The 27,045-nt window shown below is 37.6% G+C and overlaps 2 protein-coding genes across 5 annotated transcripts in view; both read right to left on the bottom strand.

Moving 5' to 3' along the window:
• The window catches only part of ADAMTS6 (ADAM metallopeptidase with thrombospondin type 1 motif 6), a 302,396-nt gene extending 285,074 nt beyond the window's left edge, over positions 1–17,322 (bottom strand). For all 4 annotated transcript variants that reach the window (XR_011562416.1, XR_011562415.1, XR_011562417.1 and 1 more), the window contains exons 1-3: positions 17,184–17,322; positions 14,024–14,388; positions 559–727 (exon numbers count right to left, since the gene is read on the bottom strand). Coding sequence is in view for 1 of the 4 variants with exons in the window: in XM_070774612.1 (XP_070630713.1) it covers positions 559–727; positions 14,024–14,388; positions 17,184–17,280 (631 nt within the window). In the remaining 3 variants the exon portion in view is untranslated. The remainder of the gene's footprint in view (positions 1–558; positions 728–14,023; positions 14,389–17,183) is intronic.
• Positions 17,323–17,426: 104 nt separating this feature from the next.
• Positions 17,427–27,045, bottom strand: part of CENPK (centromere protein K) — a 56,044-nt gene continuing 46,425 nt past the window's right edge. The window contains exon 11 of the mRNA XM_070774621.1: positions 17,427–17,556. Within this exon, the coding sequence (XP_070630722.1) occupies positions 17,552–17,556 (5 nt within the window). The 3' untranslated portion in view covers positions 17,427–17,551. The remainder of the gene's footprint in view (positions 17,557–27,045) is intronic.

The following is a 27,045-nucleotide window of genomic DNA, read 5'->3' as shown; positions in this document are numbered from 1 at the left end:
ATTCAAGTGTTTAGATTCTTATATCAGGCAAACCAGACAGCAAAGAGTACTACAGAATACCTGTGTATGAAAGCTGTAACTATTATCTGGAAAAAATAAGGTTTCCCCTTCAAAGAAATAGGTTTCTCTAGTGGCTCAGACGGTTAAGAATCTGCCTGCAATGCAAGAGACCCAGGCTTTAATCCCTGAATCAGGAAGATCCCCTAGAGAAGGGAATGGCTACGCACCCCAGTTCTCTTACCTGGAGAATTCCATGGACAGAGAAGCCTGATGGGCTATATAGTCCATGGGGTTGCAAAGAGATGGACATGACTGAGCAACTAACACTTTCAGAGAAAAAAAAATACCAACTTTTACACAGACTTGTATTTTACAGACTTCTTAAAGAGCTTCCAAAATTGACTTGAAATTATTGACAGGTGACATCTTTTAAGTAGACTCTGGATATTATAATTCTAATTACTCAAATTCCTATTTATTTTTTATTATTAATCTTACCATATATGCCAAAAGAAAGTGGCAATACAAGAGTATACTTTCTAAAAGCCACACACTCACCCGAGACCCCACAATGGGAGTGATCATATAGATGCCTTTGCTGAAGGGTAGACTTTTTGTAAATGACATGAGGATGGCCATTTTCATAACTAAAATGTTTGGAATCCTCTGTGGTATTCTTTAATGGTTCAATAAAATATTCTTCATCTTCTGTAGCAATAACACCATGCTAAAAGAAAGAGAAGCAAAGAATTTAACAAGAAGAATCATTTTAAATATTAATTACTACTATTGCCAAGAGTCAAAAATAAGGTGATACCTCTCCAAAAAGGAGGCTAAAACACATGAATTTTGCTATTCTTTAAAAAAGATGCTTAAATATCTTTACATGCTTTGCCTTGTACTAAGCATAAAAAATAAATTATTCCCTCCAATCTTCCCAATAACAATGTGAGGTAGTAGAGATCTCTGTATGTTCGTGTGGTGCATGCTCAGTCACTCAGTTGTGTCTGACTCTTTACAACCCCATGGACTATAGCCTGCCAGGCTCCTCTGCCCATGGGATTTTCCAGGCAAGAATAGTGGTGTGAGTTGTCATTTCCTTCTCCAGGTCTATATGTTCACTAAGACTTATTTACTTTCCAAATTGTGCACACAACTTAACTAAATCATATGTGCTTAGGTACAGCTTTATAGTCGAATTGTGACCAACAGAAAATAGGCAGAGCACATACAACTTTCAGGCCAAGCCCCTAAGGGTGTCTCCACTGGAATTCTCCACTCTCTCAGAGAAAACCTAGGAAAAGTAGAAGCCAAAAAAGAACTTGGGTCCCTAAGTGACCTCATGGAAAGCTGTCCAGTCTAGACACATATACGGGAGAAATAAACTTGTATTGTGATACACTTCTCACATTTAAAGCTCTATGTTACACCAATATATATGTCCTTAATTCATATACATGCCATACATCTCCATTTTGCAGATGAAGTACTAGGTTCAGAGGTTAAGAACCTGTCCAATATTAGACAGAGGTAAGTGAAGGAGCTTTAAAACATCTTTGAGCCCAAATGGAGTAGCTTCATGCTCTTCTGAACTCCGAGAGAGCTTGCTATTGGTATCATTTATGTTTAATTAATTCAACACTGCATTGCTACATCTCAAGTATTGAATCAATTTTTAACTTTTCAACTCCATGTTGTCTTTTCCCAAGCATACTATTTGCTCTCTTAAACAGAGATTGGGCCACTTCTTATCTGTCCAATCCCCATCTCTTAAACTCTGGAAAAGGGTTTCTTGTATAAGTTACAGGCAAAGAAAGTGTTCCATATGTCATCTATATATTAAAAAAATAGCTGATTAAAAGAAATGAGATAGTAAGTTATCTGCATCAGAAATAAGAACTTCCAGCTTTGTCTAACAGTGTTTTCCTAAGAATGGAACATGTAAGGACTATTCTTAATCCAACTAATTTACCCTGTAACTTTGGATAAAACACAAACTCTGAGCATATTTCCTCAGCTGGAAAAATGAAAGGGTTGCTGTAAATTAGTGCTTTTAAAACAGCACTCTAGGGAGCCCTAAGGGTTCCATGGAAGTGCCTTCAGGAGATTGCCACAGACAACAAAGGTAGACCTACATGGCTTGGATTGCTAGGCTTAAGAATCAGCTGCGCTTTTATTAATCTATATATTTTCACATAACATTTCATTTGAGAAAAGAATTTTGCTGCTTTAAAAAGAAAAAGAAAAAAACTAAAAACCTCTGGTGCAGATAATCTCTAAGATCCCTTTGAATCTAAACCTCTATGATTCTGTTTAGGGAAATTCATGCTAAGTACCACATGTTTGAAGAGAAAAATAAGACATAATCAGAGATACTCTAATTAATAGATGAAGTTGGCTGTCACCTACATGAAATGAGCTAAAAGAAATGAGTTAAAGAAGAGAAGAAAAGAGCAAGTGAGAAAGGGAATGATATACCCAACTGAATGTAGTTTCAGAGAAGAGCAAGGAGAGATAAGAAGGCCTTCTTAAATGAACAGTGCAAAAAAACAGAGGAAAACAGAATGAGAGAGACTAGATATCTCTTCAAAAAACCTGGAGACAACAAGGGAGCATTTCATGCAAGGATGGGCATGATAAGGACAGAAATGGTAAGGACCTAACAGAAGCAGAACAGGCTAAGAAGAGATGGCAAGAATACACAGAATAACAAAAAAAGGTCTTAATGACCCAGATAATTATGATGGTATGTGGTCACTCACCTAGAGCCAGACAACCTGGAGTGTGAAGTTAAATGGGCCTTAAGAAGCGTTACTACAAACAAAGCTAGTAAGGTGATAGGATTCCAGCTGAGCTATTTCAAATCCTAAAAGATGATGCTGTTAAAATGCTTCACTCAATATCCCAGCAAATCTGGAAAACTCAGCAGTGGCCACAGAACTGGAAATGCTCAGTTTTCATTCCAGTCCCAAAAAAAGGCAATGACAAAGAATGTTCAAACTATCATACAACTGTACTCATTTTACATGCTAGCAAGGTTATGCTCAAAATCCTTCAAGCTAGGCTTTAGGAGCATGTGAACTAAGAACTTCCAGATGTACAAACTGGGTTTAGAAAAGACAGAGAAACCAAAGATTAAATTGGCAACATTTGTTAGATCATTGAGAACACAAGGGAATTCCAGAAAAACATCTACTTCTGCTTTATCGACTATACTGAAGCTTTTAATTGTGTGGATCACAACAAACTGTGGAAATTCTTAAAGAGATAGGAATACCGGACTATCTTACCCGTCTTCTAAGAAATCTGTATGCAGGTCAAGAAGCAACAGTTATTACCAGACATGGAACAACGGACTGGTTCCAAATAGGGAAACGAGTACATCAAGGTTGTATATTGTCACCCTGCTTCTTTAACTTCTACGCAGAATACAGCATTCCAGACTCACAAGCTGGAATCAAGATTGCCAGGAAAAATATCAACAACGTCAGATATGCAGATGATACCACAGTAATGGCGGAGAGTGACGATGAACTAAAGAGCCTCTCAATGAGGGTGAAAGAGGAGAGGCAAGTGAAAAAGCTAACTTAAAACTCAACATTCAAAAAACTAACATCATGGCATCCAGTCACATCACTTCATGGCAAATAGAAGGGGAATAGTGGAAACAGCAACAGATTTTATTTTCTTGGGCTCCAAAATCACTGTGGATAGTGACTGCAGTCATGAAATTAAAAGGCACTTGTTCCTTGGAAGGAAAGCTATGACAAACGTAGACAGCATATTAAAAACAGAGATATCACTTTGCCGACAAAGGTCCATACAATCAAAGCTATGGTTTTACCAGTAGTCATGTATGGATGTGAGAGTTGGAATATAAATAAGGTTTAGTGCCAAAGATCTGATGCTTTCAAATTGTGCTTGAGAAGACTCTTGAGAGTCCTTTGGACTGTGAGGAAATAAAACCAGTCAATCCTAAAGGAAATCAACCATGAATATTCATTGGAAGGACTGAGGCTGAAGCTGAAGAGCTAATACTTTGGCCACCTGATATGAAGAGCCTACTCATTGGAAACACTGATGCTGGGAAAGATTGAGGGCAGAAGGAAAAGGGGGTAGCAGAGAATGAGATGGTTAGATAGCATCACTGACTCAATGGATAGGAATTTGACCAAACTTCAAGAAATAGTGAAGGACAGGGGAGCCTGGTATGCTGCAAACCACAGGGGTCACCAAGAGTCAGATACAACTTGTGACTGAACAACAATAAAAAAAAGAATGCAAAAAAAACAAAAAAGCAGCCTAGTCACTTCACATTATTTTCACTATTGTTGGCTTTACTTAAGGATATCAATCCCTAAATTAAATAGAAATACTGACAGGAATGCTTCGCTGGTGGCTCAGTGGTAAAAAATCTGCCTACCAATGTAAGAGATGTGGGCTCAATCCTTGGGTTAGGAAGAACTCATGAAGAAGGAAATGGCAACCAACTCCAGTATTCTTACTTGAGAAATCTCATGAATAGAGGAGATTGGCCCTCTATAGCCCATGGGGTTGCAAAAGAGTCAGACACAACTTAGCAGGTAAATAATAACAACTGACAGGATAATAGAGTAGGCTACTAACAAACCCTAATATCTGATTATGAATTACTTTACCAAGAAGATTAACAAAGCAATAACAAACTGAGCAAGTCTCCTGAAGAAAAGAGGGTGCATGCAGAAGGGAGGGCTTATATAAGATATTTTGATAAGCATGAAGTGGAGGAAGCAGGGTCTACAGTAGGTGCTAGACTGTGGGCAGATGTCAAAAACAAGAAACTCAGGCTGCTGGAGAAAAATAGTCAGAAACCTGGTAAATAAAATCTCTAATTTCAAGAAGGTAAAGGTCCTGGAAGAAAATCCAGAGATCTGATGTGTTAGGTAGTCTGTAAACTGTTTATACACATTATCCCATTTAATCTTAATCTCTATAAAGTATGTACTACTATTTGGCAGATAAGAAAATTATATTGAGCAAAGTTCAGTAACAAATTCACTCAACTATCTTTGGAAGCTGAACTCTTAGTCACCATATTATAATTCCATTAGTCTCTGAGGGTTGCTTCTAACTTCATCTATTTATTTAAAAAGTATGCTTTGAGAGCCTATCACATGACAGGTACTATTCTAGATGGTAGGAGTACAAAAATGAAAAAAGAGTTTTGCCCTTTCATGAAGCTTATATTCTTTAGGGAAGAACTAGAAAAAAAGTTGTTTATTCATTGTATAAATAAATGATGAATCAGGTAGCAAGATATGTCAAGAAGAGAAATAAAGCAGTAAGAGGACAGAAAGTAATCAGAGGACAGAGAGAATTGTACAAACTATTTCAGATGGTCAGGAACATCCTCTGTAAGGTGATATCTGAACAGAAACCCGAATAAAGTGAAGGAGTATGCCAGATAGCTTAGGAAAGAGCCAGACAGTGGGAATGGCAAATGCAGAGACAACAGGACAGAAGCATACACAGAGTATCTGAGAAGGAGCTCTGTGGATAGAGGGAGGGTAAGGGGAAAGGATCATCTGCTGTAGGTCAGATGATGGAGTCCTCCTTTCCCTGACATGCCAGTCCCTCCAAAAACCCCAAGACTCATTCTCTGGATTCCATTCCCCGTATGGTTAGGTACATTACATTTTGTGATCTCATCTTCTACTTCCCCCTTCACCATTTAAAACACTGACTATATCCTCTCAAACTCAAGGTCAATTACATATAATTGATATACACCCTCTGCCTCATCTGTGAATGTTCATTTCATCATGTTCAAACAAAAGCCTGAATCTCCCTAAATAACATTTTTCCGTCCCTGTAATCTTCTGGAATGGTGGCTACTTTCTCTCCTACATGCCTCCTATTGGACCTGGAGGGAGGATTAAGATTTCTTGTACTCAATGCCATTTCTAAGCAATTATCGCCCTGTTCTCAAAAAAAAAAAAAAATTCCATACCCTTCAAATCCCATACCATCACCTTTTCCCTCTGCAAGTAGTAGCTGCCAACTACTGACCCAAAGTCACTTTCATCACCCCTCAAAGACCTTAGCTTCTGGATCATTGTCACTCACTGCAATACCATTCCTGAATAATTGTTGACTTCAATATATCTTATATCATTGGTTCTTAATATTTGTATTTGTGTATGTGCCCTGAATCCCTCTGGAGGGAGATCTAGGAGAGAAGCCATTGATAAATTCAATTATTGGTCTTTAGTCTTATTTTGACTCAGCAGCATTTTTCCCTTTAAATACTTCCCTCTATTAGCTTCCAGGATATTTTCCTGGTTTTTCTTCAGGTTTCTTGCTCCACTGTTCTTAGATGTCCCCTCCACATCTTTCTGATCTCCCTAACCTATTGGAGCACCCAAAGGCTCAATCCTTAGACTTCTAATTTATTCTATATATACTCTCTCAAAGCAAGTTCATATTACCTCCTGGCTTTAAATGCCATATATAAAGATAGATACAGATACAGACATATAGACAGACAGATGACTCCCAAAATAAGTTCACAACTCCCATCTCTCTCCTGAACTCCAGGCTTGTATATCTAGCATCCTATATAGTATCTCAAGTTCAACATGTGAAATTATGATATATAAAATCCCCCAACCTACTACTACTACAGCCTTTCCATCTCAATTAATACCTACATCTTTCTCATCTCATTGCTGGCTGCTATTAATATATTCCTGAGAAGGCAATGGCACCCACTCCAGTACTCTTGCTTGGAAAATTCCATGGACAGAGGAGCCTGTTAGGCTGCAATCCATGGGGTCGCTAAGAGTCGGACACGACTGAGCAACTTCACTTTCACTTTTCACTTTCATGCACTGGAGAAGGAAATGGCAACCCACTCCAGTGTTCTTGCCTGGAGAATCCCAGGGACGGGGGAGCCTGGTGGGCTGCCGTCTATGGGGTCACACAGAGTTGGACACGACTGAAGTGACAGCATAGCATAGCACAGCATTAATATATTCTAGTTGCTCAGGCCCCAAGCTTGGAATCATCACTGATTCTTTCCTTACTGTGTTCTCTAAAACCTAACATCTGCCCCCAGTTCTCTTTCTAACTTCACCTTCCATTAATCTTGCTCTCTCTCACTTAGCTCTAGCCATGGTAATCTTGGTGTTCCTCAAACACTCTCAAATCAGACTTTTGTATTTGAAGATCTCCACCTGGAAATCTTATCCTTCAGATGTCATCATTCCTTTTCCTACTCCTTTTAAGGTCTTTAGTAAATAATTTTTCTACCTTAGAACTTATCACTATCCAACATACTATGATTCTTATTTACTTAATTGTGCATCTCCTCCACTAGAATGCAAGCTATATGATTATATGGAGTCTTGTTTTGCTCACTGTTGTACTCCTATCACCTAGAACAGTGCCTCATACATGATAAGTACTTATAATCATTTGACGAATGGACGAATTAATATTGAAAAATGTAGACAGGCAGTTGTGAACATAACTAAATGAACAGAAAGTCTAATGGGGTTGTTGGTCTTTTCTAACTATGTGGGAAGGAATACCTTAGAAGAAATGGAGTAGCCATCATGGTCAACCAAAGAGTCCGAAATGCAGTACTTGGATGCAATCTCAAAAATGACAGAATGATCTCTGTTCATTTCCAAGGCAAACCATTCAATATCATGGTGATCCAAGCCTATGCCCCAACCAGTAATGCTGAAGAAGCTGAAATTGAACGGTTCTATGAAGACCTACAACACCTTTTAGAAATAACACACAAAAAAGATGTCCTTTTCATTATAGGGGACTGCAATGCAAAACAGAAAAGGCAATGGCACCCCACTCCAGTACTCTCGCCTGGAAAATCCAACAGACAGAGGAGCCTGGTAGGCTGCAGTCCATGGGGTCGCTAAAGGTCCGACACAACTGAGCGACTTCACTTTCACTTTTCCCTTTTATGCATTGGAGAAGGAAATGGCAACCCACTCCAGTGTTCTTGCCTGGAGAATCCCAGGGACAGAGGAGCCTGGTGAGCTGCTGTCTAAAGGGGTTGCACAGAGTCGGACATGACTGAAGTGACTTAGCAGCATTAGCAATGCAAAAGTAGGAAGTCAAGAAACACCTGGAGTAACAGGCAAATTTGGCCTTGGAGTATAGAATGAAGCAGGGCAAAGGCTAATATAGTTTTGCCAAGAGAACACACTGGTCATAGCAAACACCCTCTTCCAACAACACAAGAGAAGACTCTACACATGGACATCAACAGATGGTCAACACTGAAATCAGATTGATTATATTCTTTGCAGCCAAAGATGGAGAAGCTCTATACAGTCAGCAAAACCAAGACCGGGAGCTGACTGTGGCTCAGATCATGAACTCCATATTGCCAAATTCAGAGTGAAATTGAAGAAAGTAGGGAAAACAATTAGGCCACTCAGGTATGACCTAAATCAAATCCCTTATGATTATAAGTGGAAGTGAGAAACAGATTTAAGGAACTAGATCTGATAGACAGAGTGCCTGATGAACTATGGACGGGGGTTCGTGACACGGTACAGGAGACAGGGATCAAGACCATCCCCATGGAAAACAATGCAAAAAAAGCAAAATGGCTGTCTGAGGAGGCCTTAGAAATAGCTATGAAAAGAAGAGAAGTGAAAAGCAAAGGACAAAAGGAAAGATATTCCCATTTGAATGCAGAGTTCCAAAGAATAGCAAGGAGAGATAAGAAAGCCTTCCTCAGCAATCAATGCAAAGAAATAGAGGAAAACAACAGAATGGGAAAGACTAGAGATCTCTTCAAGAAAATTAGAGATACCAAGAGAATATTTCATGCAAAGATGGGCTCGATAGAGGACAGAAATGGTATGGACCTAACAGAAGCAGAAGATATTAAGAAGAGGTGGCAAGAATACACAGAAGAACTGTACAAAAAAGAGCTGCACAACCAAGATAATCACGATGGTGTGATCACTCACCTAGAGCCAGACATCCTGGAATGTGAAGTCAAGTGGGCCTTAGAAAGCATCACTACAAACAAAGTTAGTGGAGGTAATGGAATTCCCGTTGAGCTATTTCAAATCCTGAAAGATGATGCTGTGAAAGTGCTGCACTCAGTATGCCAGCAATTTTGGAAAACTCAGCAGTGGCCACAGGATGGAAAAGGTCAGTTTTCATTCCAATCCCAAAGAAAGGCAATGCCAAAGAATGCTCAAACTACTGCACAATTGCACTCATCTCACACACAAGCAAAGTAATGCTCAAAAATTCTCCAAGCCAGGCTTCAGCAATACGTGAACCGTGAACTTCCTGATGTTCAATCTGGATTTAGAAAAGGCAGAGGAACCAGAGATCAAATTGCCAACATCTGCTGGATCATCAAAAAAGCAAGAGAGTTCCAGAAAAACATCTATTTCTGCTTTAGTGACTATGCCAAAGCCTTTGACTGTGTGGATCACAATAAACTGTGGGAAATTCTGAAAGAGATGGGAATACCAGACCACCTGACCTGCCTCTTGAGAAATCTGTATGCAGGTCAGGAAGCAACAGTTAGAACAGGACATGGAACAACAGACTGGTTCTAAATAGGAAAAGGAGTACGTCAAGACTGTATATTGTCACCCTGCCTATTTAACTTATATGCAGAGTACATCATGAGAAATGCTGGGCTGGAGGAAGCACAAGCTAGAATCAAGATTGCCAGGAGAAATATCAATAACCTCAGATATGCAGATGAAACCACCCTTGTGGGAGAAAGTGAAGAGGAACTAAAAAGCCTCTTGATGAAAGTGCAAGAGGAGAGTGAAAAAGTTGGTTTAAAGCTCAACATTCAGAAAGCTAAGATCATGCCATCTGGTCCCATCACTTCATGGGAAATAGATGGAGAAACAGTGGAAACAGTGTCAGACTTTATTTTTGGGGGCTCCAAAATCACTGCAGATGGTGATTGCAGCCATGAAATTAAAAGATGCTTACTCCTTGGAAGGAAAGTTATGACCAACCTAGACAGCATATTAAAAAGTAGAGATATTACTTTGCCAACAAAGGTCTGTCTAGTCAAAGCTATGGTTTTTCCAGTGGTCATGTATGGGTGTGAGAGTTGGACTGTGAAGAAAGCTGAGTGCCGAAGAATTGATGCTTTTGAACTGTGGTGCTGGAGAAGACTCTTGAGAGTTCCTTGGACTGCAAGGAGATCCAACCATTCCATCCTAAAGGAGATCCTGGATGTTCTTTGGAAGGACTGATGCTGAGGCTGAAACTCCAGTACTTTGGCCACTTCATGCGAAGAGCTGACTCATTGGAAAAGACTCTGATGCTGGGAGGGATTGGGGGCAGGAGGAGAAGAGGACGACAGAGGATGAGATGGCTGGATGGCATCACTGACTCGATGGACGTGAGTCTGGGTGAACTCCGGGAGTTGGTGATGGACAGGGAGGCCTGGCGTGCTGCGATTCATGGGGTCGAAAAGAGTCGGACACGACTGAGTAACTGAACTGAACTGAAAAATAAATCAGCTTAGACCTTTAAATCTTTTCCTAAGATATAAAACCATAGAGATAATTTTGATACCCCATATTTCCTTTTCCCAATTCCAACATCCATGGTCCTAAAGGAAAATTATTTTTGAACCTAGACTTCTATATCTAGCTAAATTATTAACCAAACAAGAGGGCAACATAAAGTCACTTTGAAACATGCAAAGACAGAAATTTTACTTCTCAGGCACCTTTTCTGAGGTAATTACTTAACAATGTTCTCCAACAAAACAAGTATGCAAATTCTGTAAACAAAAAGAAAATGTGGAACTAACCTAGGAAAAAAGAAACCCCAAGATCTTGAGCTATTACTAGCTCAAGAAATTGATTAACCCATATACTCCAAGAAAAATGCCTCCAAAGAAGAATGGAATATATTCCAAGCAATAGATACAAAGGCTAAGGAAATGGATGAGTGGTATAAGCAGTGTAAAATTGAAATTATGGGTAAGGAAATATGATTAGAAAGCACCAATGATCTCTACATTGAAAACTATTTTTATATAGAACAATTAAAAACAAAATTGGTTAAAAAGGACCTTAGAAAAATGGGATTTTAGAAAAACTTATTTATATATTCCATTTGATTAAAAATGTAATGTGATATAGGGCTTCCCTGCTGGGTCAGATGGTAAAGAATCCACCTGCAATGAAGGAGACTCAGGTTCAGTCTCTGGGTTGGGAAGATCCCCTGGAGAAGATAATGGCTACCCACTTCAGGATTTTTGCCTGGAGAATTCCATGGACAGAGGAAGCCTGGCAGGCTACAGTCTACGGGGTCACAGAGTTGGACACATTTTAAAAAATAACATGACATAAAATAAGAATAAATGTGAGGATTACTAAAACTGGCAAATAAAAGTGTGATGAGGAAGGATATTTACATAGGATCTGCTCACAAATTCCTTATTAGTTGTCAAAGCGAAATGGAAACTTCAGTTATAAACCTGGTAGACCAACCCTAAATCAAGAAATCAAAGTGAATCAACACCACACAGTTTCAACAGGAAGCAAAACAGGTGCTGAAAGTGAAAGTGAAAGTCGCTCAGTCAGGTCCAACTCTTTATGACCCCTACAGTCCATGGAATTCTCCAGGGCAGAATACTGGAGTGGGTATCCTTTCCCTTCTCCAGAGGATCTTCGGAACCTAGGGGTCAAACCCAGGTCTCCCGCACTGCAGGTGGATTCTTTACCAGCTGAGCCACAAGGGAAGCCCAAAACAGGTGCTAATGAATAGGAAAAAAGAGAACAAGAGACACAGAAAGTTTCAATGAGGACGAAAAACAGATGAGTGACACTCTGCTACTCCCTTAAGTACAGATTCCATTTATAACCTTCTTCTCACCTTTGCCTTAACAACATCTTTCACCATTCCATCAGTAATCACTTATATCAGCAATTCTCAAATTATTTGTTTCCAGAATAAAATTCTTTTCTAAATTTCAAAGCTATATTTTCCAAAAGCCAACTAGAATCTTTAACCTTTATTCCTTCAGATTCTTCACATTTACTATATCAAAATCACTATCTTCATCTTCCTTTAAAATCCATTTCCTTTAAAATTCCACTACCATGACTTTTCTCTATTAGTAAAATTCATATACAGCCGCGTCCAAATGTGAAATCTCAATCATCTTCAATTACTTTCTCTCCTCCATTTCACAGCCAGTTCAATGATATTTCAATTTTTTAAAATATTATTAAATATCCACTACTTAATGTATGCTAGGGAAGAAAAACCAATAAGACACAAATCCTATAAGTTTTCTCACCAAAATGAGGTTCAAATTTATTCTATCTGCTCCATTCCCAGTGCCATGGTCTTGGTATAGACTTTCATTATCTCCTATAAGATCTAACTCATCTTCATATCTCCAATCACTCCTCTTCCTTCAGCTTCACAATGGAATTAGCTTTTTTTCTAAATCTCAGATCTGTTCATTTGACCACCGTGTTAAAATTATCAATGGCATAATTAATGCCAAATTTAAAGAGCTTGGTTAATGACTAGGAACAGTATTTTCTATCATACTTAACAGCAAATGTCATAAGTTTAAAAATAATTAGTTTGGATAATTTATTCAAAAAGAGAACTCTCTTTTGTATATAAAGTTTAAAACTGCTTAGAGACAAAGAAACTAGTGATGAATGTATTCAATATGTCTATATTATAAGGCAGTGGCACCCCACTCCAGTACTCTTGCCTGGAAAATCCCATGGACGGAGGAGCCTGGAAGGCTGCAGTCCATGGGGTCGTGAAGAGTCAGACACGACTGAGCGACTTCACTTTCACTTTTCACTTTCATGCATTGGAGAAGGAAAGGGCAACCCACTCCAGTGTTCTTGCCTGAAGAATCCCAGGGACGGGGGAGCCTGGTGGGCTGCCGTCTATGGAGTCGTACGGAGTCAGGCACGACTGAAGTGACTTAGCAGCAGCAGCATAGGAAATAATCCAAATATCAAAATCTTAGTAATCATTTTGACTTATTAACATTACAGAAAATTGACATTTGAGCAAATTCTTATATATACCCATAGCAAAAATTTTTCTCAACTATGTGGTTCTTAATACTTCTTTGAAATTTAGAACCTATCTAAACTCAACTCCATATACTTTTTTATACTGAAATAAGATTGAGGATATGGATGTGATAGAGTAAGGAAGAAAAACAGTTTCTGAAAATGTGAGTTGAGCATCAAAATGTCTATACTCTTTTAAACCAATAAAGCTTTAACAGAACATCTACACTGGCATGAAAAGCAGTAGATGAAGTGTGAAATACAGGAAGTAGAAATGGAAGAATGTGCTTCGTTCTACAACCATTACTATGTGCAGCCTTGAACTGTGTATTTACCATTAGACTAGAATGGACTCAAATGCCCAGCATAGAACCTATACTCTTGAAATCCAGTTTCAGGGTAAAATAAGATTTATCATCAATTATCAGATAAATGTAGGAAAAAATATTTTCTAAAGAGACATTGATTGATATATAAGATTTTGCTTCAAGGACTTATAAACCTAAGTAGGTCATGAGTAATTTTAAGTTATGTTGATTACCAGAGAAAGACATGAAAGAAACTTAAAGAGGTAATCAGTGTCATGGTTTCCTGCGTAATACAAACACATACATACACACAATACCCTTAAGTTCCTCATCAAAGACTGAGTTTTGTCTATGCATTAAGCATATAGTATTTGATCAGAAAAATTTAACTCTAAAAGGAAATGAGAGGTTTCATCCACTCCTCTACTAATAATATGGGGTTTAAAAAATTGTTCCTACTTTGAAAGTTCAATGCAAACATGAAAAAGATTATCAAAAGCAAAGGCAATAGAAATAACAAAAATTTTAGAATGTTTCCTTTCCTAGATAAACCATATAAATATATGTGTGTATATTATTAACCTGAGAAAAGACATTTATATTGTGAATTTATTTCCCCATCAGAAATTTAAAATTATAACAGCTACTTACCAACCCAACACAATTGCTTAAAGCCACTTTAGTTGTACTACGTTGATCTTGCAAGTATCCTGTGTAATGACAGTTGTCTAAAAAATCATGCTTCCACTGGGGTCCATCTTTTCCCCAATATTCTACTGTAAAATGTTTGGACACAAAATCTGTGTTGAGAGTCAAGTTTAGGTGAAAGTGCTTGCCATAGGCTGAAAGTTTAAAAAATAACTTAGATACTGCCTGTTGTGGATCAATAGGGTCCATACTCCGTCTTCTCCTGGAGTGTTTATCATTTTTCACAGTAAAGCTGAGAAAAGCTCCATTTTGATCAACTCTTATTGGAATAGTTAGCTGGTAGTGTTCTAGATAAGTCAGGAATTCCTCTTTTGTAATCACAAGGCAGAAAATCCAGAAAAAACACATGGAAGAAAAGAAAATTTAACAGATCAAAGAAGTAGCAGTATAAGCAACTATATTCCTTAAAACTATGCATTATTTTATATGAAGTTAGGGAAAACATGTTATATTAAGCAAAAATGAAAGAGCAAAAGTTTAAAATCTCAAGATGAATTAAATTCCAAATATTCCATTCCTTTAAAAAGTATTTTAAAGTTTTTTGAAAGGCTTTTTTTTTAAATTTAATTCTGAAAACATGAATTCTAAGAGCTAAATTCTATAGTACATAAGAATATTGGTAAAAGTACACATATTTAAAACAACAGAATTTCATTCAGATAAAATGTTGTGAAAGTTACCCAAAAGAGTTTACACAGAATCTCTACAGCCTTGTTGAACTTTTTTTTTTTTTTTTTAATTATCAGTCACAAGGTAAAATACAGCAACCACTTTGGAAAACAGCCTAGCAGTTCCTCAAAAAGTTAAACATAGAACTAGCATCTGACCCAGCAATTTCACTCTCAGGTATTTTTACAAGAGAAATGAAAACATACATCCACACAAAAACTTGCACAAAAATGTTCATAGCAGCATTATTCATAATAACTAAAAGGGGTAAATAACCCAAATGTCTATCAATTGATAAATGAATGAATGATGAATAATATGTGATGTATTTATGCAACAAATTATTGTACAATAAAAAGGAATACTGAAACATGTTATGACATGAATGAATCTTCATAACAGCCTTCATAATCAAAGTTCATTATCTAATACTATAAAAACAATAGGCTAAGTGAAAAGAACCAGTCACACAGAATAGGCAAACCTCTATGGACAAAAAATAGACCAGAGGTTGCCTAGGACTGGGGATAAGGTGGTTTGGAGGGAAGTGGGGAGTGACCATTAATGGGTTCAGTTTCTTTTGGGGTTGATAAAATGTTCTAAATTTGATTGTTATGATGGTTGTACAACTGAGTAACTATAAACCAATGAATTGTACACTTTAAATGGGTGATTATATGGTATGTTTATTACAGTACAGTTGTTTAAAAATTATCAGATCGATAAAAAATTCAGAAGACTATTAAATACATTTTCCTCACTTAGATGCACTAAATATTACCAATTTACCTTCTTAACCATATCGTCCTTTAGCTAAGTTTATCACTAAGGCAGAACCAAATGTCTGCACACTGCTTCACTGTCTAAATATGAAGTTCACCCACAAATATAAACTCCCATGAAACCATGACCAAATGGAAAAAAATTTAAAAATAATACTTATTTCAATTATAAATAACAGTTTATATTAAATGCTATGGCTTTGTTGATTTGAGAGGCACATTTTGTACATATGGACTTCTTAGATATATACATCAATCCATAATGGTCCTGAAAATCTGGCTTATCAGGACAGAAAAAAAAAAAGATCTGCTACTATACATTCATGGGAGCAGAATTCAAAAAGGTATGCTTCCAATAACTCTTTAAGAATTGGACTGGTCTGTGGAAAACAAAATGATCTTCATTCCTAGGACCTCTGGTAACATCTTTTCTATGACAAAAAGTTCAATTTTATGGACTAAAATTATGGGCTCCCCTTGTGGACCAACCTAGATAGCATATTGAAAAGCTGAGACATTACTTTGCCAACAAAGGTTCGTCTAGTCAAGGCTATGGTTTTTCCTGTGGTCATATATGGATGTGAGAGTTGGACTGTGAAGAGAGCTGAGCACCGAAGAACTGATGCTTTTGAACTATGGTGTTGGAGAAGACTCTTGAGAGTCCCTTGGACTGCAAGGAGATCCAACCAGTCCATTCTGAAGATCAGCCCTGGGATTTCTTTGGAAGGAATGATGCTAAAGCTGAAACTCCAGTACTTTGGCCACCTCATGCAAAGAGTTGACTCATTGGAAAAGACTGAGGCTGGGAGGGATTGGGGGCAGGAGGAGAAGGGGACGACAGAGGATGAGATGGCTGGATGGCATCACTGACTCGATGGACGTGAGTCTGAGTGAACTCCGGGAGTTGGTGATGGACAGGGTGGCCTGGTATGCTGCGATTCAGGGGGTCGCAAAGAGTCGGACATGACTGAGCGACTGATCTGATCTGTGGTTCAGTTGGTAAAGAATCCACCTGCAATGCGGGAGACCTGGCTTTGATCCCTGGGTTGGGAAGATCCCCTGGAGAAGGGAAAGGCTACCCACTCCAGTATCCTGGCCTAGAGAATTCCCTGGACTGTATAGTTCATGGGGTCGCAAAGAGTTGGACATGACTCAGCAAGTTTCACACATGGATTAGAACTTGACAAGTTGAACTTCTAATTCTTTTATCTAGCTTCTAGTCCTTAGATCAGAATTCTTAAGTTTGGAAACACATTTTTATATTAAGGGTCCACAAGGATCTTACGTCAGAATTTGTCTGGTTTCTTATTCTTCTATAGCAATAACCTTTGGATTCCTTTTGAACATGATCTTTATTGTAAACCCTGACAGTGAGTGTATTAGTAAAGTTAAGAATCAGAAGAAGAGGCTAGGGTCTTCTGAGGAAGACCAGTCAACTCTAAAATGCACTAGATGTTAAATACTAGTAGGACAAGTTAAAAGTCTATTATAGTCATTAACATTTATGAACTAGCACTGAATTGACACAGTAGGTCTCTGCTCCTACCATTACACATCTGAAAGAAAATGTTCGTTCAACTAAATATTCAGAATCTTTCCTTGTAAGATTAATAGCAATATTTTTTTGTCAGTTTCAAAAGCAGGAATCCTACCTTGAGAACTGTATGAAAGCCTGTAGTCACTATGAAATTCCGATGAAGCCATGATGAGGCTCAAAATCCAGGTAAACGTCTTCCACAAAATTTCCATAATTTAGAAAACTGGATGATTTTTTAGAGGGCTACCTATGTTCTAGAGAGTCAATACCATACCAAAATCGAAGCATAACAATTTTATTTCTTTACAACTTCTTGCAGATTAGTTATTAGACGTTCCACTATTTAGCAGGTATTTTCCCCCAACATCTGGTACTTTCTTCTATATTTGGATTCATTTTCTCAATCCAAAATGAAAAAAATAATGATGGAAATTTTCATAAGCAGAGCATTAGGCTGAATAGTCACTAAAGTATGGCCATTTTTTAACCTAGAAAAAAAAAAATTAAGTTAATTGAAAAACATTCTGAATGGACAGATCTATATTGCAGAATGCTTGCCAAAGGACATATACTACAAAATTACATAATTAAATCAGACCATTGTTGTCCTTCATAGTGTAAATAAACATTCACAAGACTAAGTACCGAATTGGAAACCTAAATGTTTAGAAGGATAATACCAAAGCTACCTGATAATCAAAGAAGGAACCTAAAGAGGATCATAAAAATTCTCTTCTTAAAACTTTGAAAATAACAATGTATGGGTATAGTGACTAATCTTTTGATAAAAACCAGGCTGACTTCACAAAGTTCATTTTATGAAAGTGATAAACATATGTGACTGTATTCTCTAACATTTAGTACACCTCTATCTAGAGTTTGATTTGTTACCTGTCATTTTTTTCTTAGAGAGTAGATCTATAAATACACAGTGGTATTAAGCAGCTATTTGTGAAAACTCAGACAGTAGCATAGATTAAACTTCTGAAAAGCTGAACCACATTTACTGTAACCCTTGATTTATCTGGAAATCTTTTGACTCATAAAGCAACACATATGAGACAATTTATCTAGAATATAACTATAAAGAAAAGTAATTCATTTTCTGAAAAGAATTTTTAAAAATTCAGTTCAGGTAACACAACAGATTTCATGTCCTATCTCATGTACTTTTCTTCTGACTTACAATTTCACTCAGAGGCCATGATTTCACATTTTATACAGAACACTGGCCTATTTGGCTACCTGATTTTCCAGCACACAGCACTTTAAAATAAGGAAACAAAAAAAGGACTAAAAAGTAGCTCAGTAAAAGCAACAAAAGTTAACCAAAAAAAGAGGAAAAACCAAAAAGTAGCTTTAGAAACCCAAAGTAATACATTGAAGGTAGAGAGAAATGGTCCTTATATAGCTTAATAGTTCATGTTGTGTATATGATGGTGTTATAGCTAAATATCTGATATTCAAAAGCTTAACTGTAAAATTAACTTATTTGGAATACTTCATTCCCTATAGTGCTAGAAATATTGGTTATTACAATGTATAAAAAACCCACAATCATTTCAAGTTTCTTAAGTCTGTGTCTACAAATTATTAAATTGATAAATCTTGAAAACTAATTTAACCAATCAACAACTGTTGTCTTATGTGTTTTAAAAATGATGCTATAACCACATGGAGATAAGAAAAGATTAAGACACAGTCTTTGCCCTTTAGGCGATCATAATCTAAGGAAAAAGAAAAAATTCAATACAGACTGACATATGCCATAATAAGCTTACAAAGGCATTTATAAGAGATCAGATGAAGGGGATGACTTCTGAGTCAAAGAAAGATAGGTGAAGAAAAGGTTATGAAAAAAAATAACATTTGAGATACACCCTGGAAGATGAACAGAATTTGACAAGTCAAGTTTCTGGGGGCAATCATTACAAATTAAAGAAACAGATTCCACAAAGTATAGATGGCAAGAAAAAATGGAAAATACTATTAGTAATGATATTAAGTTTTGTTCCTATGCAGAAGACAGGTAATATCTAGAAAGGTAGTTTAAGGTCAGGTCTAAAACAAAGAGAACTTTAAATTATGTTACTCCTTTTAATATTCATTACAATCTTATAAAGCAGGTATTATTGCCCCTGTGTGAGGAATGGCCCCAGTGATCCTGAATCCTAATACCCCTGCCATTCTGTAACCTCCTTCCTTGGAGTAATTTGATCCTAACTAATATAATACCTCAAGGGTGAGAGGATGTCACTTCCATGATTAGATTACAAAAGATTCTGACTTCCATGTTAACGGTAGACTCCCTTACTGGACTTTGACGAAACAAGCTGCCATATGGATAGGCTCACATGGCAAGGAACTGAGAGCAGCCTTCAGATAACCACTAGTTAGGAAATGCAGCCCCCGATGCTATAGCTTGCAAGGAACTAAACCTTGAATATGTGAGCTTATAAGCATATCCCTCCCCACTCAAGTGCTCTGTGGTTCCCTTAGTCCTTACCAACACTTTTTTTTTTTTAACTTTACATAATTGTATTAGTTTTGCCAAATATCAAAATGAATCCATCACAGGTATACATGTGCTCCCCATCCTGAACCCTCCTCCCTCCTCCCTCCCCATACCATCCCTCTGGGTCATCCCAGTGCACTAGCCCCAAGCATCCAGTATCGTGCATTGAACCTGGACTGGCATCTCGTTTCATACACTTTTAACTACAGCCTCTTGAGAGACTCTGAAGCACAAGACAGAGTAAGCCATGCCCAGGCTCCTGACTCACAGATACTGTTAATAAATGTGTATTCTGTAAGCTGCTAAGTTTATGGTGATAATTTTTGCACCAACTGATAACTAATAGAGCTGCTAATTTACAGATAAAGAAGTTGAAGCTCATAGTGGCCACATAACTTGAAAACAGCAGGGTAGAGAGTCATATATAAGATTATCTGGCTTTAAAGTCTAAATTCTTTCTATTATATCACATTTCCATTTTCAATTACTCTAACTTAAATATTCAATAGTAATTGCATATGACCAGTATCAAGCTAAATATTCATAAGTGATGTTAATTAATGTGAAATTTTAAGCAACTTGATACACAATAACTGTTTTATCTCAAAATTTCTTCTATAGTCATTTAGGCAAAACAACAGGCACTATATATTATTTCTCAGGCAAAAATCTATAAAGAGATTAAATCACACTATCATTCAATAACAGCACAACTGACCCTTGAATTATGTGTGAGTGGGCAGTATCCAGTTTCTGCAAAAATGTAAATTATAAACCACAGGCGGCCCTCTACGTATGTGGCTTCTCCTAATAGACTCAACTAATCAAGGATAGTGTAGTGCTATAGTATTATTACTGAAAAAAAAAAAATTTCATGTATATGTGGACTTGCAGCTCAAACCTATGTTGTACAAGCTCCAACAGTAAAGAAACTAATGCAGTTATCTTGATTCCCAGCCTATTTATGTACTGTCTCCAACTGCTTAACTGTTGCTTCATGAACATTTACTCTTCATTGTTCTTTCTTCAGATTACTTGAGTGCTGGGCATTAAAATATCTGACATTAAGTATGTCCCTCATATACTTTAATCTTCCTTTAAAGAGGAACATATAATAAACATATTTGAGTTAATTTCTAGTAAGTGATGATAGATTTGTAGTGAATCATATTTATCCTTTTTTTCCTATTTTCCTAGGCTCTAAAACTGACAAACTTATAATGAGCCATGTTTAGGAAACAACTGTTTTTTCCCCTTGAGAAATTTCCTGCTCTTCACAGTTTTTTAACCTCTACTTTTACCATTACTACCACTATCTTATAAGTGCCCAAGTTAAGTAAGCAAATATAATATCCAGAGAAAAAGTAGTATGAACTACCTGCCCAAAAGTACACTAACATTTGATTTAAGAACTTGTATTAAAAAAAGAACATTGGTGCATAATAGAAAGAGCAGAAGTTTTTAAGATAAACAAACCAGTGCGATAGTCCTGGTTCTACCACTGGCTACAGTATCTGGCACATAGGCACTCAATAAATTTCACTCTCTTTCTCCATTCTCATTCCTTCCTCCCCTCCTCACATTTTTCAAGCTTCCAGTGCCAGTGAAGAAATTTAATAATAAGTAAATGAGTGGGCTTAAGTTCAATTAAAGTCAACAACAACTAATATATCTAACCACTCTTAGTCACCAAACAATAAAAATGAACAGCTGAACTTACTTTCTGACACCTACTGGAGAATTTAATCTGGACATCATAAGCAAATATGTATAGGTACTAATTTTTCCAGATATAGTTTCCAGAATTCAGATTAATATTAAAATAGTACATAATTATCCAAAAAGCATAATGTCCTTACATTGGAAAGCAGAAGCATTATGCTGTGGAATATACAAAAGGTTTTGAATCCTGTTTTGACTGCGAGTTACTTAACTATAATAGATGTTTCCTCATCTATAAAAACATGATTATGATATCTACCTTACAAAGACTTGCTGAGAGATTAGATTATACATGATGTAAAGTGCCAACATGCTTCACTTTAATAGTTAAATAAATGTTAGTCCCCTTCTCCTCAATATCTGACTCCTCATTTTTCAAAGGCCTGCCTTCAAGGAGTTTCATGTTCCTCCATCCATTAAGAATGTGGAACAGTTGGATATGATGATGGAATCAACTAGGTCATGTTATCTACTAGAGTGAACAGTAAAGAATTTAGGTCATGATAACTGGACTTAAACTACTTTAAATTTGAAAACAGAATCAAAACTTCCATTTTACATTGATTTTACATAGACTTTTTCCCCTAAGAAAAATGCACCAATCAGTAGAGTTAAGGGATCATTTACCTGCTTCCATTGATCAAAGTGACACTAAGTAGAAATAATTTTAAAACACTTAAACTTTACTGATTTCCTCAGTAGTCCACCCTGGTTGAAGGGTACTTACTTGTTTTCTTCCTCTATCATCTGTACTTCCGATTCAAATGATCTAGGAGTAGCCAAGGTAATAATTTCTCTCGAGAACTATCATTATGGAGCTAAAGAACACGTATAACATCCTTCATGACTTCTTTCATTCATCTTAATTCTGATTATTTTTTTAAAGCTGATTTTGTCTTCACTGAGGAAGCAATAATACTACACTTCCTTCAGGTACTTAAATTTTTATATGTGAAAATTAACTTCTCATTTCATTTTCCAATTATTCATTCAACAAATATTTAGCTACCCTGGTGACTCAATTAGTAAAGAATGCACCTGCAATGCAGGAGACACGGATTCGATCCCTGGGTTGGGATGATCCCTGGCAAAGGAAATGTCAACTCACTACAGTATTCTTGCCTGGGAAATCCCATGGACAGAGGAGCCTGGCGGGCTGCAGTCCATGGGGTCGCAAGAGTCAGACACAACTTAGCAATAAAACCACCACCATTATATGCTAAGGCTTGAAATACAAAAGTTTACAGGTCATTTATAAATTCTGTGAGACTGCTTTCCAAGGAAAGGTGTAGTTAAGGAGACTTAAAACTTACCTAACAAGAAAAGCAAACGAGCCAAAAGCAAAAATACACAATATTATTTTATAAAAATAAGCCCCAAATTACACGTAGTGCCCAACTGTTTTTCCAGATGGCAAGTTAAATACGTTATCTGTATTATAACTTCTCTCCTGAAAAACAGAAACACCTTTTTCTCTTGACATTAGCTCAAAATGTTGATAATCCTTTGGTAGAACCAAGAGAGCTATCCACTTCTTCCACCTTTTACTCTTCGCCCCAGAAATGTTCCAGAGAATGTGCTATCAACTCTCTTAATATGTTAGCTCTCTTTATTCTCTCAGAAAAGTCACACACAGCATAAGATTTGGCATAGAGGACCATCCCAAAGCACCAGCAGCTACTAATGGTTGCTAAGGAAATGAAAAGGAAGTAGTAAGAATAGACAAGAGTAAGAATTAATCTTACATGCAATGGCTCAGACATGAAAAGTATTAAAGTATTTCAAGTCTTGAGGTTAGAGAGTTTTGCCCTTGAAAATCACAAAAATATTAATACCACAACACAGATTTCATTTGCTGCCATTTGTAAGAAACTGAATGAAGTTGATTTGTTTGAAATCAGCTTATTTGCCTCTATAGCTATTCTTCAAAAATCTAAAATACCAATGATCACATATAAACACTAAATTAATATAAACTGGAACTGCAGCTACCACTTCAGTGAAACACAGGAAAACAATTATCTCCAAAATTAATTTTCTCAATTTCCTTTCAACTACATCAGTCTTATGTTAAGTTTATTTTCCTGTCATGAATTTTGAGAGCTGTCATTCACACATCTAAGTTTCAGTCTAATCAACATAACCTAAAAAAGGAAAGAAAAAAAAAATTGTCCAAGAAATTTGAACATAAAAGAGTATGTTGAAAATCACACTCCAGTGTGTTTTTAAAAGTTCCAAGCAATAGTTCAGTTTCCCCTTTCCTCCGTCATTCTGCACACACTCGCCCCCCCCCCCGAACCCCCCCACCCCCACCCCTCTTCACCCAGACAGAGGGTAACAGTCTGAGCTGCCCTGGTTGAGTTGATCCTAAAGTTAACATTCAGCAGCCCATTTCCAGACAGCAGCGCTAAATCTATTTGGATAAAACGCGTGTGACCCAGACAGTTGGCATTTGGCCCAAACGCGTTGCACCGGCAGCTCAAATAAAAACAAGAGTAAGAAACTCACTCTCTTGTTCCCTCTGAGTGCGCTTTCTCACTCTCTCCCTCTCTTTGCTTCCACTACAACAAGGAAAGAAATTACCAAAGACAGGAATTATAGTAAACATTATCTGAAGGCAGCTTTCCAATAACCCCTGAAGCACAGTCTCCTCTCCAGTCTCTGAACTTTGATCCCATATACCATATACACGGACATATCCCGATATTCAAGGCTCCAGAGGGTTATGAGCCTACCATGTCCCAAGTGGCCAAAAGTAAATCAAAAACACACGTTTCCATCTCTTTGATTAGCCTATTAAGAGCTTAACATATCTAGAGCATCGGGACTATAGCTAGCACATTAATTCTGCCCTCTGAGCCCAGGCATAAAATATGCACTTGTCTGACTAAAGACACTGACTTGAAACTGTAAAATGCAGGTCTTTTTTTAAGAACTGAAAATCAGATTAAAATCACATCATTATTGCTTTCCCAATTACTATTTGGTGATTAAAGACCACAAAAATCATAATCAAGTCATACTTCACAAAACATGTCTATTTGTATAATAAACATATATTTCTTTTTGCATCATAAAATATTTGCAAGACCCAGAATTCTCCAACCCCCGACTAGTCTGGAGTTAAAAGATTTCTATCTGTAAAATGAGTTCAGTCAAGCTCACTCATTGCCATTAAAAAAAAAAAAAAAAAGAAGAAAAAGAAAAAAAAAAAAAACACACACAGAAAAAAAGTTTTCTACGCGTTATTCGGAAGACAAGCAAAGCACAAGTTTTAATTTAAAAAAAAAAAACGGTTTCATTGAATATTGTGAACTCTTCCTTACCGTTTTCATCTTCAAATTCTGATAAAAAGTAAGTTTCAAACAATAGAGATTGCACTGGACGACTCACGTACTCCCTCTCCTCTTTTTTTTCTGCCCCCCTTTGCAAAGCCACAGCAGTGAGTTAGTTATTCTGCAGCCAGAATAAAACCCTATAGTCTGGCTAACCCGGGCTTTAGAGAACGGACTTTCCGATTTGGCAGAAAAAAAGATGCCTTCAATACATCCAGGCTATCATCCTGAGATGCTGCCTTTGCAAACCCCCTTTCTCTCCCGCACCCCCTCCCTCCAAAAAAAAAAAAAAAAGGAAAGAAAAAAAAAAAAGAAAGGAAGGAAGAAAAAAAAAAAGACTTATTGGGGGTGGAAGTGGTGCCCTCTCTTCCTGGACAGCTTAGTGCCTTTGCTATGCAAATAACATGTGAAGAGCATCAAAAGGTATCAGGAGAAAAGAAGACAAGAAGAGCAGGAAGGGCAGCAAAGTTTTGTTGAAGTAGCCCTAGATCTCACTACCGGCCCCCAGCCAACTTGAATTGCAGCAGTAGAAAATTTTGGCAGCTTTTCCTCAGAGGCAGAGCACACTGACGTCAGTCTGCAGATGTGCCGGGCTGCGTCGGGTGCGCATGTGTCCTGGGTCGTCACGTGGAGGGGGAGGGGAGGTAGAGGTACAATCGGGGTAACCAACTACCAGCCATTCAGAAGGGTTTAGACAATGTCAACTTTTCCACCCTGTGAATGAGAAATTCTGGCCCTTCTAACCTCAATCCCCTTCCCCACTCCGCCTCGTTTCCTCCTCTTCCTCTAACTTCTTTTAGAAATTCTAGCTTGGTTTGTGATTAGTAGTTTCTTGGAAAAGGCAAGGGGGAGGGAGGATGAATGGCTAGGTGAACTAATGTCACTGTTAAGATCTCTGGTACCCTTCTTCGTGTATTTTTTTTAAAGTCCACACAACAATGTTAAAAGTTTCACATAAACAGTGTCTCTGAGGAAACTATAGTAAACATCAATCAAACATCTTGGCAGATTTCAAGACTCCGTAGCTACAAGTGCACAAAATGCCTGTGTGTGAGCTTTTTCTCCCCCTTAATATACCTCAACAAGCAAAATTGCCAACAAAAGGGAAAGTAGACTAAAATAAACTAAGACCAGCACATTTTCCATCTGATTACTGACTTCAGGTTATGTGGGGCTTTAAAAGAAAAAAAAAAAAAAAGTGGGGGAGGAGAGAGAGCGGGGGAAGAGAGAGAAGCTTGCATTATTTCCAGATGAGGGTGAGACTGGATGGTGTTTTAAAGTGCAACCGGGGAAAGCTACAAGTATATATATATTTTTAAGACAGTATATTGAATGAAACTTCAATGACTGCCCCAACGAAAATAAATCCCAAGTCAGACCCCAGAGTCGGGGGAGGGGGCAGATACCCTCCTGTTATCTCAAGATAAACAAACAAAACCTGAAAACTGGTTCTTCAAGTTTCCCAATCCAACCCCTCCCCCACCAACTCCATACACACCAGCTGCCAGTCCCCACTTTAAGGATAAAACAAGGCTACAACGTAGCACTTTCACTTTCATTTGCTGGGGAAAAGCCACTGGCATTAAACTGTGAGTGCAATGCCCAAATATGTTTTCCATGTCCTAAGAAAGCAAACAAAGTCTGGCACACAAATCGGAAACAGGAAAAAATGTGAAAATAGCTCAGGACAAATGTTGCCTTTCAGCGGTGTAATCTGCTGTATCATTTATCTGTCTCTACCGTTGAGAGGAGGGTAGAGAGAGGTTTAAGAGTTTCCGAGGGGTGGGGAGTGCGGGGGGGCGGGGGGGGGGGTGGGACGGGCGGGGGGGGGGGTGAGGGGGGAGGCTGGGAATTGACGCCTCGAAATTCCAGTTCGCTGTTAATGCCAAGTCAATTTCCGATGGCCAGAACCAGAAAGGGGAATTGGACCGGAGGGAAGGGGATAGGGAGGAGGGCGTTTCTGAATACCAGCTCTTAAGTTTCAAGCTTCTGTTAACACTATTGCTCATTTGATTTTTTTTTTTTCTTCCTACACCGGAGGTAGTAGGTGTAATACTTCTGGTGAATACATGAATAGTTGGCTAAAGAAGGCATGAATCAGACTGAGAACATCCAAGAATACAGTTATTTCTATTCTTCTTTGAGGACTGAAAGGGGAAAGCATCTGTCCACAGTCAATAGTTTGCATCTTGACCTTAATCAGTTTTATCTGGCTCAATTCCATTAAAATGTAGAAACATGACCTGAGGTTGGAACTGACAGTTTTAAATAAAGATGATTCATATGGAGATATATAGATATAGATAGATATTTACATTAAAATATACAAGTTGGCAGTCCACGGGGTCACAAAGAGTTGGACACGACTGAGTTACTGAACTGAATACAAGTTGGCTAATCTCTTA

This window comes from Bos indicus, chromosome 20, assembly GCF_029378745.1.
Source record: "Bos indicus isolate NIAB-ARS_2022 breed Sahiwal x Tharparkar chromosome 20, NIAB-ARS_B.indTharparkar_mat_pri_1.0, whole genome shotgun sequence".
NCBI classification, from domain to species: Eukaryota; Metazoa; Chordata; class Mammalia; order Artiodactyla; family Bovidae; genus Bos; species Bos indicus.
This window is presented reverse-complemented; position numbering and strand designations above follow the sequence as displayed.